The sequence below is a fragment of the Mirounga angustirostris genome, unplaced genomic scaffold (assembly GCF_029215605.1).
Source record: "Mirounga angustirostris isolate CCGP_5_RB_7025 unplaced genomic scaffold, mMirAng1.0.hap1 SCAF_9, whole genome shotgun sequence".
Lineage (NCBI taxonomy): Eukaryota > Metazoa > Chordata > Mammalia > Carnivora > Phocidae > Mirounga > Mirounga angustirostris.
In genome coordinates this window covers 60,168,628-60,184,658 of record NW_026991717.1, presented here as the reverse complement: position 1 = coordinate 60,184,658, position 16,031 = coordinate 60,168,628, and the positions used below count along the sequence as shown (strand labels likewise).

Below are 16,031 nucleotides of genomic sequence, written 5' to 3'. Positions count from 1 at the left end.
GGAGTATCATAGTTTATAAGGCATAAACTGAGACACACCTAGAAGAGAACAGCCAGGATGATCAAGGATCTAGAAACCATATCATATGTTGCTGAAAGTATTTGGCCAGAGAAGGACAGAACTAGTCACTGAGAAAGAGAAAGCTGTCTCTGATCTGGGAGGAGCTCCCACCCCTTAAGAGCTGAGCTGACAAATGTAGGCAGAAAAAAGGAAACATGAAGAGCTCTTTGAGAAATGCCCTGCTCTGGATCTTGAAAGAGAAAAGGAGAAGTTTCTGAGATGTCTGTCTTGTTGAACTCAGCTTACCAAACCAGGAGATTAAAGAAAGATTTAGAACAGAGGCCTAGCCAAAGAGAGCCCGGTAAAAATTTGGTGGTCATAGCCTGAGCCCTGTCAGGAACCTCAAATGAGTAAGGATATATAACACAATAAAGAAAAGGTAAGAATAATACCACCAGGAGACAGATGAGTAAAACCCACCTCTGATGAGGTTATAAGTGACCATATATATAAATCACTTAGCACAAGGGCTAGGTACACAGCAGATGTTCAATCAATACTAGTTGCATAAAACAAAGCAACTACAAAGACTCAATTCATCTTTTCTATGACCTGAATGCTAATGTTTGAATCTTTCAGGCAGCTAACATATCAATAGCTGAACAACAATGAAAGTCAAAAGCTAGAAGGAACAGCACCTGATTAGCTATTTGAAGAATTCAATTACCAGTTTCCCACCCTTAAAGAAGCCTTCCACGTTTTACAGGAGCTGTTTATTTAGGGTAGAACTTCTGAATAGAGGGATGCCTGGGTGGCTCAGTCCGTTAAGCGTCTGCCTTTGGCTCAGGTCATGATCCTGGGGGAAGAAGCCTACTTCTCCCTCTGCCTGCTGCTCCCCCTTGTGAGAATGTGATCTGGGCTATTTTATTCTCAAGAACACCAACAAGCTCATATCTAATAATCAGAATGTTAGTAAAAGCACTGACATGTTTCCTTTCAATGTTTATGTCAATAAAAAACATTAAAATTATGCTGCAAATAACATTAGGAATACACCCGCTAACAAAACATTATCAAATTCTCTAGTTACAAAATCACTGAACACCACCTAATAATGAAAATACAAGCTTATTTCCATTTCCATTACGTATTTCCCTATACTAAATATAAGAATTTTACATCCCAAACAAGACAGAGAAAAAATACTTTGTAACTCAAAAATTGTTTTCTGTTTCAGAGCTGTTCTAAGAGATTATGGAGTAAAGAAATCATGGGCAAATCTTAATTCCATCAAGTATGACAAACTTTAATTTAGGGTAAACATCTCAGTTTTGCCCTATGGGAAACTAATGAAAAATTAAGTCTTGTTAAAAGCAAACATTTCCAAAACTAAGAAAAAAGGCATACTCTTAAAAATATAGAATGATATTTTTAGAATTATATATTTTCATAAATTTATGAAGACTGAATCATTTCAAATTGATAAAACAAGCAAATCAAGACAAAAATCTGTACCTATAAAATATTAAATAAAATTTCTCATAACATCTCATTTATAAATCCATCTAGAATATGTCACAGTCCCTCAGATAAAAATGTAAGCTCAAGTTCACAAAATGGTAGCAACGTACATTCTAGATTTTGGTACCAACCATTCTGCAAATCAGTACAACTCAAAAGAGGCTATGAAAATAATGCTCACCTGATGGGCGCAGAGGGAGGATCCTGACTTCGAGCCTCATCATCTTGTTGGGCTTCACAAACACAGCTAAACACAGACACGGTCTTCGGAGGACTGAGATCATAAATTAAAGCAATATATTGTGTTAGTTTTGAATGAAAAAGTACCTCTGGAAATAATCCTTTTTAGGCACAAAGGAAATAAAATCCTTGTTCTACATCCCAAACCACCTTATGCCAAAATATCCTTCATACTTGTTTCAAATCAGCACAATTAACTCTCAAGGAAGATTCACAGGAAATAAAGATGGACAGAGGACTATATCAAATACCATAAAGATGCAATCAGCCAATTCCAAACTTTAGTACTCTATAGTACAAACAACTCAGTTTCTTCAACAAATAAATTGCTAGGAACAAAAGAGGGGGTGGGGGTAAGGAGATCCCTATAGATTAAAAGAAATTTTAACTTAAGAGACATAATCAGATTTGATGAGACAAACCAAATCAAATTTTAACTTAAGAGACATAATGTGTGGACCTTGTTTGGATCTTGATTCAACCAAAGTGGAAAAAAAAACCTTTTATGAGGCAATCAGAAAAATCTGAACACTGAATATTTTTTTCAACAATGAATATTTGATGACATTAAGGAATCACTGCCAATTTTAAAAGTATGATCATAGCACTGTGGTCAAGTTCAAAATAAAAATCCTTATCCTTTAGAAATAGCATTGAGATATTTATGGATAAAATGAGATAATGCTGGAATTAGCTTCAAAATAATCCAGTGGGGGAGAGTGTGCTGGAAGTATTTATAAATGAATCAAGACTGATGATGAGTTGGTAATTTCTGACACTGGGTGATGAGTACATAGTGGTGCATTAAACTATTCTTTCTACTTTTGTATATACTTGAAACCTTCAATAATGAAATGTTTAAGAGAAAAAGAAGATAATGGCAAGTAATTTGAACAGAGCCCAGTTACAGATGACACTTTAAAACAGTGGTATTGGGAGCCTGGGTGGCTCAGTTGTTAAGCGTCTGCTTTCGGCTCAGGTCATGATCCCAGAGTCCTGGGATCGAGCCCCGCTTCGGGCTTCCTGCTCAGCCAGGAGCCTGCTTCTCCCTCTCCCACTCCCCCGCTTGTGTTCCCTCTCTAGCTGTCTCTCTCTCTGTCAAATAAATAAGTAAAATCTTAAAAAAAAACAACAACTTTAAAACAGTGGTATTGCTTCATGTGAATGCAAAAGAAGCAATGATCATCGAAAATATTCAAGCACAGCTTACTTGAAATGATTTCTTATGGTGAACCCAACTGTAAAGTGAATAGTCAAAGATTTTTAAAATCTCGATTCTCATATACACAATTTACTTAACAATACCAATGAATTTCATCTCATTCCCTGACCCCCCAATCCAACCCTCCACCTCTGAGTTTTACCCTCATTTTTCATCCCTACATTTGGCACAAAAGGTTCAACAGCACATTATTTCCCCTTCATGTGCACATGTACAGACTAATAACAAGTTATGTCTGGTATACAATGATGTTAAAACCAAAGAGATCAAGTATATACTCCATTTTCTTCATCTTGTAAGAAGACATAACATTAAACAGTCTTTAACAGAGTAAGGACCCTAAACTGCTTATCTTTCAGATTAAATATGCAAGAGCCCAGAGAATAACTAATCTCTCTAAAACAGAACTGAGTACAGATCAAAGGATTTACACATTGGTTAGAAACTTGCAACTGAGGGTCAAATTTAGTCCACAGACATGTTTTATTTGACCCCAAAAGAAACTTTATTTTTAAAAATCCAGCCTTCTCTTTAAAAATGTAAAGGTCTGGCAACAATAAGTTTGCATTCTTGCATGGTAATAACCAGCTGGAGTCGAACAGGAGCACATATTCAAATGGGACACACGTTCAGCCGGCCAACATCCTTAATACTCTGTGCTCTGGCACTTGGCCTGCTTTACTTATTTACTGTACTTGCCAAGCCCGATTTAAGGATCCTCACCTATATTTCACCAGCGGCTGCTGCTAGTATGTTCATGCTGGATGACTCATGCCATAAGCCAATGAAACAATTCTACTCTCACAGCCGCCAGATGGCAAAGCTTACCACAAGAGCCTCAGGATGGGGTCAAACTCATCCTCAAAGCATTACAGCATTCATGACAAAGCAAAAATAACAGTTCAACACAGTAGTTAACTTGCAGGCAGAAGAGAAAATGGCCTGAGGTTGCGGCGGAGTCAGGAATCTTTGAAGGAACAAGGTCTAAGGCTATCTCTTGTTAAACCCTTTATTACCTTACGATAGCAGCAATAATCTGTCTCACCAACAGAAAAAGAAAAAAGGGCACTACCACATGAACAAAAGGGAGACAGAGAAACACCTTTAAATATCTTAGTTCTAAGTACAGTAAAAGCTTTATGAGACTGAAAGTATTAGTAAGACAGTCTACATTAGATTCAACACATGGCTAAATCCTTCATGCTGGAGTTTAAGTTTTCTCCTCTATTGATAAATCATCTTCTCCTTATTGCCAGAGTGGCTTTGTATATTAAACTCCTCTAAATAGCAACCAGCTCTGGTTACCTGGCAACAGCCTCAGCAACAGCAGTAGATCCATTTTTTCTTTCGCCAGTTGCAGGCTCTGAATAAAAACAAAAGCAAGGACAGAAAGGAAAGAAAAACAGAATTCAGTTAGTACCACACCTAAAAACCTCCTCTACTAATAACTGCAACAAGTAACAAAAAGAGGTAAGAATAAGTGGACACAAAGATTTCTTATCATTTAATGGTACAAGTTTTTCTCACTTGCACCAAATCAATTTTCTTCCGAACTTCCTACAGAAGACAGTTTGTCTAGAAACACAATATAATGAATTACTAAACAGTAACATGTAAAAATGAAAATTAAACAACTCCTGAATCAATTCCTCTCTTCTCATACAAATGTATAAAGTTTACATAAGAATATACAAAACACAAAAAAGAACTTTAATAAAAAATTATGCAAAAAAGTCTGAAATTGATGCACAAAATTTTATTTATTTTTTTGATGCACAAATTTTAAATAGTGTGCAGTTTTTTAAGAGAACCCACACACAGTACTCAAGTTCTTCCCCAAGTGCCTTTGGGACAGATACTCAAAAAACAAAACACATTTTCAAGAAAGAATCTCTAGCAAAGAATTAAGGGTGATACTGAAAAGAATCCCATATTCTTAAAGCAATGTCACTAATGCCAAAGGATTAAAATGTGTTCATGTACAATTTATTCCAGCCTTAGAGAAAATAAGTATTTTTAAACATTTCTAAAGCATTTATGACCTGACATAATTTAAAGAAGGTAGCAGCAGTTAAACGTTAGTGATTAGAGCCTGGCTCTGAAACAGACACCTGGCTCAGGCCCTGGCTCCAGCATTTAGTAGTCCAACCTGGGAATAAACTCCATCTTCTGAGTCAGTTTCCTCATCTATAAGACAGAGATAAAACAGAACCAACCTCACAGATTTGTTGTGAGGATGAAATGAGTAAAAGTGTGACTACAGTGCCTGCCTGATACAATGCTCCTAGTATCAAGAAAGGTAGTAATATCATCCAGAAAGTTAGCTCCATTTAAGGTCTTCCCAGTTGTAATTTCAAATCTAAAGATTCAATCTTTAAAAAAAGGCCAGGGGAGAGGGGGGAGGCAGGGACGGAAGGCCTGGCTGGCTCAGTTAGTAGAGCACGTGACTCTTGATCTCAGGGTTGTGGGTTCAAGCCCCATGTTGAATGGAGAAATTACTTAAGAATAAAGTCATTAAATAATAGGGGCGCCTGGGTAGCTCAGTTGGTTAAGTGGCTGCCTTCGGCTCAGGACATGACTCCAGGGTCCTGGGATAGAGCCCCGCATCGGGCTCCCTGCTCTGCCGGAAGCCTGCTTCTCCCTCTCCCTCTGCCTGCCCTGCCGCTCCCCCTGCTCGTGCTATCTCTCTCTGTCAAAAAAAAAAAATCATTAAAAAATAAATATAAATAAAGTTTCAAGGCTACCACATACTCTCTTGATAGGCTGTACTTGATACCAGATATAATAAAAATGGAAACATGTAATACTTTGATTTCTACTGAACAGTAAGATTCAAATTAATAAGCACTGAAAAGCAGAATAGCACTGTAATTCGGACCCAGATTTCTGGTTCTTGAAACTACTTTGTTGTTTATTTTTTATTTTAATTTTTTTTAAAGATTTTATTTACTTGACAGAGACACAGTGAGAGAGGGAACACAAATAGGGGGAGTGGAAGATGAGGAAGCAGGCTTCCCCGCCGAGCAGGGAGCCCGATGCGGGGCTCGATCCCAGGACCCCAGGATCATGACCTGAACCGAAGGCAGATGCTTAACGACTGAGCCACCCAGACACCCCTTTTATTTTAACTTTTAAAAAAGATTTGTATATTTGACGGGGGGAGAGAGCGAGCATGTGTGCACAAGGTGTGGGTGGGTAGGGGCAAAGGAGAGGGAGAGAGAGAATCTCCAGCAGACTCCCCGCTAAGCACATAGCCCAATATGGAGCTCAATGCCATGACCCTGAGACCATGACCTAAGCTGAAACCAAGAGTTGGGACGCTTAACCGACTGAACCACCAGGGTGCCCTGTTTTCATTAGTTTTTTTTATAGTTTATTTTTTTTAGGAATCTCTATGTGGGGCTCGAACTCACAACCAGAGCGGGGCTCGAACTTAGGATCCGACATCAAGAGTCACATGCTCTTCCAACTGAACCAGCCAGGCACCCCTGGTTCTTAAAACTACTTTGAATTCAGGCTATTCTATTTACTAGGTGTTTGACTCTAGGAAAGGTGCTCAGTCTTTCTATGCCTCAGTTTCCTCAACAGGTTTGTTGTGAGATTTACTGAGATATACATGTAAAATGCCTGGCATATCGTAAGAACTCAAAGTATATTAGCTAGAATTTCTTTTCTTTGGTCTCCAGAGAATGAGAGGCCCTTCTTATTCAAGTCCACCCATTCTACCCATAGTCTTTGGAAGCTTCCTCTCCCAATGCCCTCAGGGTTTTGATCCATCAACTGTTTCCCTTATTCCCTCATTTTTAACCCATCTCTCTTCTGGAGACTTTGTTCCAGTCTATAAATCTCCTTAGGCCCCTATGCTTAGGCATAAAAATGAAAAAAACCTCCTCCAATCCTGACTTTCTCTCTAACTTGGCATATTTTTTCTTCCTTCCTCATATAAACTTCTCAAAAGTAGAATACATTTGCTACCTCTTCTCCCCATCAATCTTAAATTACCTTCAGTGCAGTGCCCACCCAAAGCACCGTACTGAAATAGTTCTTGCTAGAGTCACCAAATGGATCCTAATTGCCAAATCCAACATACATTTTCAGATACACCTTATCAGACCCACACTTTTGTGTCGCACAATGTTACCTTCTTGTTAATTCTCCTCCCCATAGATCTCCATCTTCATACTCTCCTAGTCTTCTTTGCTGAATGTTCCTTTACAATCTTTTATAAGACTTCTTCCCATTCTAACTCCATTAAATAGCATTTACAGACTACCTAGTGGAAATAAACTTTTGTGTCAGATAGATCTGATTCAAACTCTAGGACTACCTCTTAGCAGTTATTGTGACCTTAGCAGGGCGCCTGGGTGGCACAGTTGGTTAAAGCGTCAGACTCTTGGTTTCAGCTCAGGTCATGATCTCAGGGTCATGATCTCAGGGTCCTGAGATGGAGCCACATATCAGGCTCTGTGCTCAGCACAGAGTCTACTTAAGACTCTCTCTTCCTCTCCCCCTCCCTCCTCCCCACCCTCTAAAATAAATAAACATTTTTTAAAAAATTATTGGGACACCTGGGTGGCTCAGTCATTTCAGAATCTGACTTCAGCTCAGGTCATGATCTCAGGGTCCTGGGGTCAGGGTCCTGGGGTCAAGCCCCGTGTCAGGCTCCACGCCCAGCAGGAACTCCGCTTGTCCCTCTCCCTCTGCACCACCCCCCCACCCCAGCTCATGCTCTCTCTCTCAAATAAATAAAAATCTTAAAAAAAAAATTATTATGACCTTAGGTATATAACTGGAAAAGCTCTCTTTGTGTCTGGAAATAAGAATATCTACTTTAGAGTGCTATCATGAAAACTAAATTCAGATGTAGATTCATTTTGGGTTCTCCCCCCCCCCTTACCTCCATATTCTAACTGGTCCCAAAGTTCTCTCTATTCTACTATTTACCTCTCAGATTCATCCCCTCATCTCCATCCCCACTACTAATGACCCTACTTCTTGGTTAAACAAAGACTGAGTTTTCCAGGCAGGAGAACAGGAAATGGGCAAGGCAAGGTAAGGAAGAATGCACAAAGGCACAATGTTTTGGGGGTTTTTTTGTTTTTGTTTTTTTTAAGATTTTATTTATTTGACAGAGACACAGTGAGAGAGGGAACACAAGCAGGGGGAGTGGGAGAGGGAGGGGGAGAAGCAGGTTCCATGGAGCAGGGAGCCCAATGCGGGGCTCGATCCCAGTACCCTGGGATCGTGACCTGAGCCGAAGGCAGACGCTTAACGACTGAGCCACCCAGGCGCCCCAGACACGTTTTTAAACACTCAACTGATCCTTTTAAAAAAAACAAACCTGGGGCACCTGGGTGGCTCAGTCAGTTGAGCATCTGCCTTTGGCTTGGGTCGTGATCTCCCAGGGTCCTGGGATCAAGTCCTACATTGGGATCCGTGCTCCACGGGGAGCCTGCTTCTCCCTCTGCCTCCCTCTCTCTAGCTCTGTCTTTCATGAATGAATGAATGAATGAATGAATGAATAAATAATAAAAAACCAAATCTGATATTACTCCCTTACCTAAAATTCTTCAGTGTCTCGGCTTCATGTAAAAGGCCTTTCTGAATGTGGATCCTACTTTGCAGCCTCCTTTGTACCTTCTCTGCATTTTAGCCATACTAATCAATGTGCAATTAATTAATGTGAGAAACAGTCAACATAAGCCTACAATATGAATCCACAATCCTACATTGTCTACCCTCTTCTGAACTGTTTCTGAATACGGAAACCAATTACTTTAGAGATACGGGTTTAACACAGAGAAACAAACAGCACCAAAGATTATAAAATGAAGCTCTTCAGTAACGAGACAGTGACTAGCCGAAAGCAAAGAATTAAATCTATGAGAATAAGACTTAAGAGACACATTTATAATTATACAGGTATTAATCACTGTAACTAGAAGATAACTAATATGTCTCAGATGATCCGCAGCTACTAATTACCCAAGATTAACATAAAATAAAACTTACTTTCCAGACTAAACTGCAAAGACTCTTCACTCGTCTCAGTCTCAGGACTGACCAGTTTCATTCTTAGACATAATTTATCATCCATTTCTTGGGCAGCCCCAGGATCTCCTTTTTCATTCCCAAGTATGGGATCGTTGCTCTCCACCATGCTTTCAGACATGACATCACTGGTTGCTATTGTGCTTTCTGGATAGTTGCTAATACCTGAAAGAGGGAGGCAGGAGGAAGAAAGAAAGAACACTAAAATACAAACATGAAAAACTGCAATTCAAGGTCATCAATTTGCCTGTTTGGCTCCACAGCTCTGCAGGACTGCAGGGGGTTCCTAGGATAAATCCTGTCACAGTATCAACAACTACGCACTAGTTTTGACACCTGGTCTTAAGAGGAGCAACAGGATTCAGTTCCACTTCTGCATCTGGACAAAGGATGCTGCATGAGCCCTCAGCCAGCCCACATCTGCCAGCATCAGGCATAGGTAGCAGGAGACTCCAGACGGCATGATTGTTACCTCCCAGCACTGACTAGAGAAAACAAATAGGTTAATGCAGAAGACTACTGGCTGCTTCAGGGAAGGAGGATCTAAGTTTTCCTGCCCTGTCAAGCAGCAGACTGATAGCCAGGGTACTGAATAAATAGTACTTCTACCCTACCCTATTTCCTGACCCTTCCTTATAAAAATAGCTCTATTATCATTGCTTAGCACTCAGACTCTACTGCCTTGCAAGTAATAGAATAAAATCCTCATAAATATTCTCTTTCTTCCTTCCGTCCACCCTTTCTTTCTTCTCATCACCACTCAAAATCTTCTGGGAGTTAAACTCATGGAATCAGACACCACAAACTTATTCTTCCTAAGACAAAAACCAACCTTCTCAGGCAGGCCCAACTCCTCAGATCTAAAAGAATCACTTGCATAAAGAATGGTATCTCAAAAATTCTGCTTTAAATACCATTATATTTTAGTCACTCACCAATAGGAGTACTGTGTCTCTTGGGTTCCAATTTTAGGTGACCAATAAGAGGTGGAGTTGCACCCGTCAATGGTGGGATAATTTCACCTTCTTTAGGCAAAGTGAAATGAAATGGAGTTTCTGGAGGGGGTAAAAAAAAAAGATGAACAAAAAGGAAACCAAAATGGAAGTACAGAAAAAAAAAAAAAAAGTAAAAGTAAAAAGAACTACAAGAAATACTTCAATTATTCTTCTCCTGTGCTCCCCAAATCGGGCTCATTCCCAACACCCCTCACCAGGCCTCCCAGATAATTTCCTACTATTCTCTGTGCTCCAGTTACAGCCATCAACAACAGGACTGACAGACACAAAGCATACAACCAGAAAACAGACAAATTGAGGAGGCCCAAAGTGTAGAGGCCCTGAGGAACAGATGAGAAGTAACATGTACTGACCACTCTAGGCCATGATAGTAATATTCATATCTAAACGTCTGCACAGTGGTAAATCTCACATACATGAGCCTTCCCAGTATATACATTTTGGTTAGTCATCAATAAATTAATATAAACATAAAACATTTGTCAAGATATAAAACTTCACTTTTTAACTAGGCCTTGGTTCCAAATTTTTACTAATCAGAATTAGTAAACTGCCAAAATCACACTTTCTGTTTTTTTAATTGTTTACCTCTTTTAATAAAATGACTAAGTTTGGGAGAAAAGAAAGAACTGTACCAGACTGCTCCTATTAAAACCTAACATCTGAAAATTTGTACTTACTTTCCTTTGATGGCTCAAAATACCTACAATCTGCCATACCTAGTCACTTTGCAAACATTTTGCAAACATTTTGCCTAATGTGTATCCTAATACCACCAAGCAATTCTCCAATTCTCAGCAGACTGACTGGGTGTCTTTCAATTCTGACACTATCTACCTGGAGATAGCATCAGATCCCACAAATTAAAAGCTCAGTCCTGGGGCACCTGGTTGGCTCAGTCATTAAGCGTCTGCCTTAGGCTCGGATCATGATCCCAGGGTCCTGGGATCAAGCCCCGCATCAGGCTCCCCGCTCTGCAGGAAGCCTGCTTCTCCCTTTCCCACTCCCCCTGCTTGTGTTCCCTCTCTCGCTGTGTCTCTCTCTGTCAAATAAATAAATAAAATCTTTAAAAAAAAGCTCAGTCACACAATCGCAAAGCCAGGTTGTTACCTGTGTTTCTGACCAACTGGCTATACCCTGAAGATCCTACGACCTCCTCCCTCAGGTATGATTAACTTACAAGCTGCTCACAGTACTCAGAGAAACACTTATTACTTACATTTACCAATTATAAAGGACACAGATGAACAGCCAGATGAAGCGGTAGAGAGGGTGAGGTCCACAGGGGTTCTGATAGCAGGAGCTTCTGTCCCCATGCAACTGGGATGAGATACCTACCCTCCTGGCACATTACAAGGAGGAACCTTATTAAATCCTGTTCAAGAGTTTTTTTTGTTTTTTGTTTTTTTTAAAGATTTTATTTGGGGCACCTGGGTGGCTCAATTGGTTAAGCAACTGCCTTCGGCTCAGGTCATGATCCTGGAGTCCCTGGATCGAGTCCCGCATCAGGCTCCCTGCTCGGCAGGGAGTCTGCTTCTCCCTCTGGCCCTCCCGACCCTCTCCCCTCTCATGCTCTCTCTCTCTCAGTCTCTCTCACAAATAAATTAAAAAAAAAAAAAAAGATTTTATTTATTTATTTGAGACAGAGAGAATGAGATACAGAGAGCATGAGAGGGAGGAGGGTCAGAGGGAGAAGCAGGCTCCCTGCCGAGCAGGGAGTCTGATGCGGGACTCGATCCCGGGACTCCAGGATCATGATCTGAGCCGAAGGCAGTCGCTTAACCAACTGAGCCACCCAGGCGCCCCTGTTCAAGTGTTTTTATTGAGCTTTAATCTCCAGCCCTTCCTTCCAGGAGGAAGGTGGATAGGACTGCAAATTTCAATCCCCTGTCACTAGGTCTTCCTGGTGTACAATCCTGTCCTGAGGCTATGTAGGGATTCCACCTCATTAGCATAATCTCAGAGGTGTTTGAAAGGGTTTGTTATGAATAACAAAAGAGGGGCACCTCGGTGCCTCAGTCAGTTAAGCGGCTGCCTTCCGCTCAGGTCCTGATCCCAGAGTCCTGGGATCTAGCCCTGCATCCGGCTCCAGCCTCGCATCCGGATCCCTGCTCATTGGAGAGCCTGCTTCTCCCTCTGTCTGCCTTTGGCTCAGGTCATGATCCCAAGGTCCAGGGATCAAGCCCCACATTAGCTCCCTGCTCAGCGCGGAGTCTGCTTCTCCCTCTCTTCCCTGCTTATGCTCTCTCTCGCTATCTCTGTCACTCTGTCTCTCTCTAATAAATAAACAAAATCTTAAAAAAAAAAAATATTCCTATCACTTAGAAAATTACAAGGATTTTTGGAGCTCTGTGCAAGGAACTGGATGAAGACCAAGTTTATTTCTCATAATACCATATTTTTCTCTTTTCATCTTTTTCCATTCCACTCCTATTCTTTATTATCTTTTATATGAAGCATTTTGATACTTTTGTCTTCAAAGTCACAAAACAACAACAAAAAACATCTCTTACATCTACATGTGAGAGAAAATGAATTAGTAACCTGAAGGATGAAAAGAGAAAATGAAAAAACTTTAGAAATAAAGGATGAGGGGCGCCTGGGTGGCTCAGTGGGTTAAGTGGCTGCCTTCAGCTCAGGTCATGATCCCAGGATCCTGGGATCGAGCCCCACATTGGGCTCCCTGCTCAGCGGGGAGCCTGCTTCTCCCTCTCCCTCTGCCTGCCACTCTGCCTACTTGAGCTCTCTATTTCTCTGTCAAATAAATAAAAATCTTTTAAAAAAAATAAAAAAGAAATAAAGGATGAAAAGTATATTATGCTCAGCTAAAGGAACTGCAAAGAGTGTGAGTGAAGAATCATAGAACCACCCTTTTTTTTTTTTTTTAAAGATTCATTTATTTGAGAGAGAGAGCAAGAGCAAGGGGAGGTAGACAGGGCGAGAAGAATCCCTAAGCAGACTCTCTGTGGGGCAGCAGAGCCTGAGAACATGACCTGAGCCAAAATCAAGAGACGGACACGTAACCAACTAAGCTACCCAGGCACCCCTCAGAATCACATCTTATGGCAAAGAATTCCACCACAGTAACAGAAAAAAGAGAAAGGGGTCAGGTAGATAAGGATTCATTCTTTAAAAAAAAAAAAAGGATTCATTCTCTGGCAATTCCCTAAAAAGCAAGTCCTTTAGGTTAATAAAGAAGAACTTAGAATAGATACAGAAACTAAAGAATAAAAAAACGTCTCCCGAAGCATCAAACATTCCAAAGATGTATTTTATAGAATTTTGGTTCCTGGGACAATCACCTGCACTGCACTGCTCTATTGACAAGAACCATCCCTCATATTATGATTGACCATGCAGACTTCTGAAAGTCTACATGAAATGTTTAAGTCCATCCTTCTATGTCATACCATAATATGCAAATTTAACATGCAAACATTAATTATTGAACATTTCCCTGTAACAAGGTTTCCTTTGCATAGCACAAGATAAAACTTATGAAAAATTATTTTTGTACCACTGACCCAGCTGCATTCCTACAGCCTAATGGAAAAATGAGTCTAATTTTATAGGCAACACTGCCACTATTTATCTGGGCCTTCAATGACTCATTCCTGGATTATTACAACAGCCTATCAATTACATTCTCTGCCTGAAGTCTCTCCCTTTCCCCAACCCCCAATTCTTTTAGCACAAAACCAAAGCAACATTCCTATAAAATATTACTTTGAACATGTTAGCCCCTTGTCAAAATGGCAAAGTTTCCACTAGAAGATAAATTCCTAACTCTTTAGCCAGCATTCAATTAACTAGAAGCAGCCTTTATTTTTAGTCTTTAATTATTCATATTCAGAAAGCCTCTATTCAATGTCCTCCAAATGCTTTCCCATTTCTCTGCTTTTGTTCAACTCATCTGAAAGACACTACTAATCTAGTCAAGTTATCACCATCCCGCAAAATAATATTTTAGCCTTTAATACTGGAATTTTCCACATACTTATTTCTCTAACATTTAGCACGCCTATTGCTTAAATTATCAAGTCCCTTCTTGCTATCCCAGATTATCATGGGCTATCCTACTGTATGCGAGCGTATCCACCTATGAAGAAAAACAGCAATGAACAAAAGGAGATTTAGTATCAATCATCAAACCAGCTGAGTGGGGTGTTTGCTCTTATCACTAAGGATTTTAGAGAATTCATTAGTTCAAAGCAATTTTTAAAACCCTTAACGTCAGGAAGGTCTCCCTGACTTCTAACTTTGTTACATCTATAGCCCATTTAATCTTCTTCTGTGCTCAAAAGAACTGGTGGTCACTTCTTACAACTCATTAAAAGCCATCTAATTAAAAATATGAGAATTTCTATACTGGGAGACATCATGCATAAACAGTATACCCTAGGAGTCTGCCTGTGACATTAACGGCTAATTAGAATGATACTCCATAAAGTAAGCCAATAAAGGTTAGAGCTGGAATACAAAACATACCTAGCTTCCCTGACCATTATTAACCTATCATAGACTACCACTTGTGGATTTAATTATAGACTTGCTGAACTTGTCACAATCTTTCACATAATCAACCTATCAAAAGTATATTCTGTATTGAAGAAGGCTGGGTTTCCAAGTACCATCTTTCTAAATTTCCTTTTTCAAAGTTCAAGAGGTCCTTAAGGGGCACCTGGATGGCTCAGTTAAGTGGCAGCCTTTGGCTCAGGTCATGATCTCAAGAGTCCTGGGATCAAGCCCAGAGTTGGGCTCCCTGCTTAGGAAGGAGTCTGCTTCTCCCTCTCCCTCTGCCCCTCCCTCCTGCTCATGCTCTCTCTCTCTCTCAAATAAATAAATCTTAAAAAAAAAAAAAAAAAGAGGCCTCCTTAAACAGATGTCTGAAGAGATCTCCAAGTTATCTATAAATACAGGCACTTAACAGTGATTGTCTCCTTTTCTCCCCAAATCCCTCTCTTCTCTTTCCTGTTTGAACTTTCACAATTAAGCATGTATCTTTTTTTAAATCAATAAAGCTATTAACAAAAAACAAAAGTACCCTTCTAACTTCAGTATACAGAAATCTAATTAAACAAACCTGGGAGTCAACCAATTCACACCTTTCATTCTGTCTTTCCAGACCAAAGAACCATGAACTTTTTAGGTTACTCTCATTTAAATTAGTCTCTCTTAACCTTTAGCAACTAAATAACTGTATTTTAAGTACAAAATAATTTTTTCTCTTTTCTAGCAATGCTCTTCTGAATGAGTTACTCTAGAGGTAAATCCAACAACTGTCTTTACTATTTTTAGTTGTTTGCTCAAAAACTAAAATCTTTTTTTTTTTTTTAAGATTTTATTTATTTATTTATTTGAGAGAGAGAGAATGAGAGACAGAGAGCATGAGAAGGAGGAAAGTCAGAGGGAGAAGCAGACACCCTGCTGAGCAGGGAGCCCGATGCGGGACTCGATCCCGGGACTCCAGGATCATGACCTGAGCCGAAGGCAGTCGCTTAACCAACTGAGCCACCCAGGTGCCCAAAAAACTAAAATCTTGAAGCAGAAAATAACTTACAAGTATTTTCAACAATCTAAATATTAAAGTAAGTTTTACTAAGGCAACGTCTACTATAAAAACTGTCCCTGCCAATTAATAGTGTAAGCAAGAATTCATGGAGAATACTATTAACATGATAGAACTAATATCCCAATGTTAGAAGCTTCTTTTGCATACAGTTGCTAAGATAATTAAAAAAATCCTCCTAAGTAACCATACTAAAACAATCTATAGGTCCTAATACTTTCTTAGCCTAGGTCAACAATAATATTTAGATGTAACACAATTACAAAAATATTCAACAATACAAAATATCAGATTATTCAGATAGTTGCCATAATTTGTCAGATTCTACTACATTACACAGTTGTACAGAGTAAAAAGCAGAGACTTCAGAATCAGGAGATGCAGGTTCTAGTCCCACCTCAATTATTAACTA

The 16,031-nt window shown here is 39.7% G+C and overlaps 1 protein-coding gene across 7 annotated transcripts in view; it reads right to left on the bottom strand.

The window, feature by feature from the left end:
• The window catches only part of TP53BP1 (tumor protein p53 binding protein 1), a 73,017-nt gene that overhangs the window by 24,480 nt on the left and 32,506 nt on the right, over nt 1–16,031 (bottom strand). For 5 of the 7 annotated variants that reach the window (XR_006795006.3, XM_045900219.3, XM_064570550.1 and 2 more), the window contains exons 13-16: nt 9,970–10,089; nt 8,996–9,199; nt 4,289–4,346; nt 1,703–1,795 (exon numbers count right to left, since the gene is read on the bottom strand). Coding sequence is in view for 6 of the 7 variants with exons in the window: in XM_045900219.3 (XP_045756175.1) it covers nt 1,703–1,795; nt 4,289–4,346; nt 8,996–9,199; nt 9,970–10,089 (475 nt within the window). In the remaining variant the exon portion in view is untranslated. Of the gene's footprint in view, nt 1–1,702; nt 1,796–4,288; nt 4,347–8,995; nt 9,200–9,370; nt 9,942–9,969; nt 10,090–11,269; nt 11,390–16,031 lie in introns of those variants that run through there. The other 2 variants (XM_045900225.3, XM_045900226.3) reach the window with 2 other exon arrangements.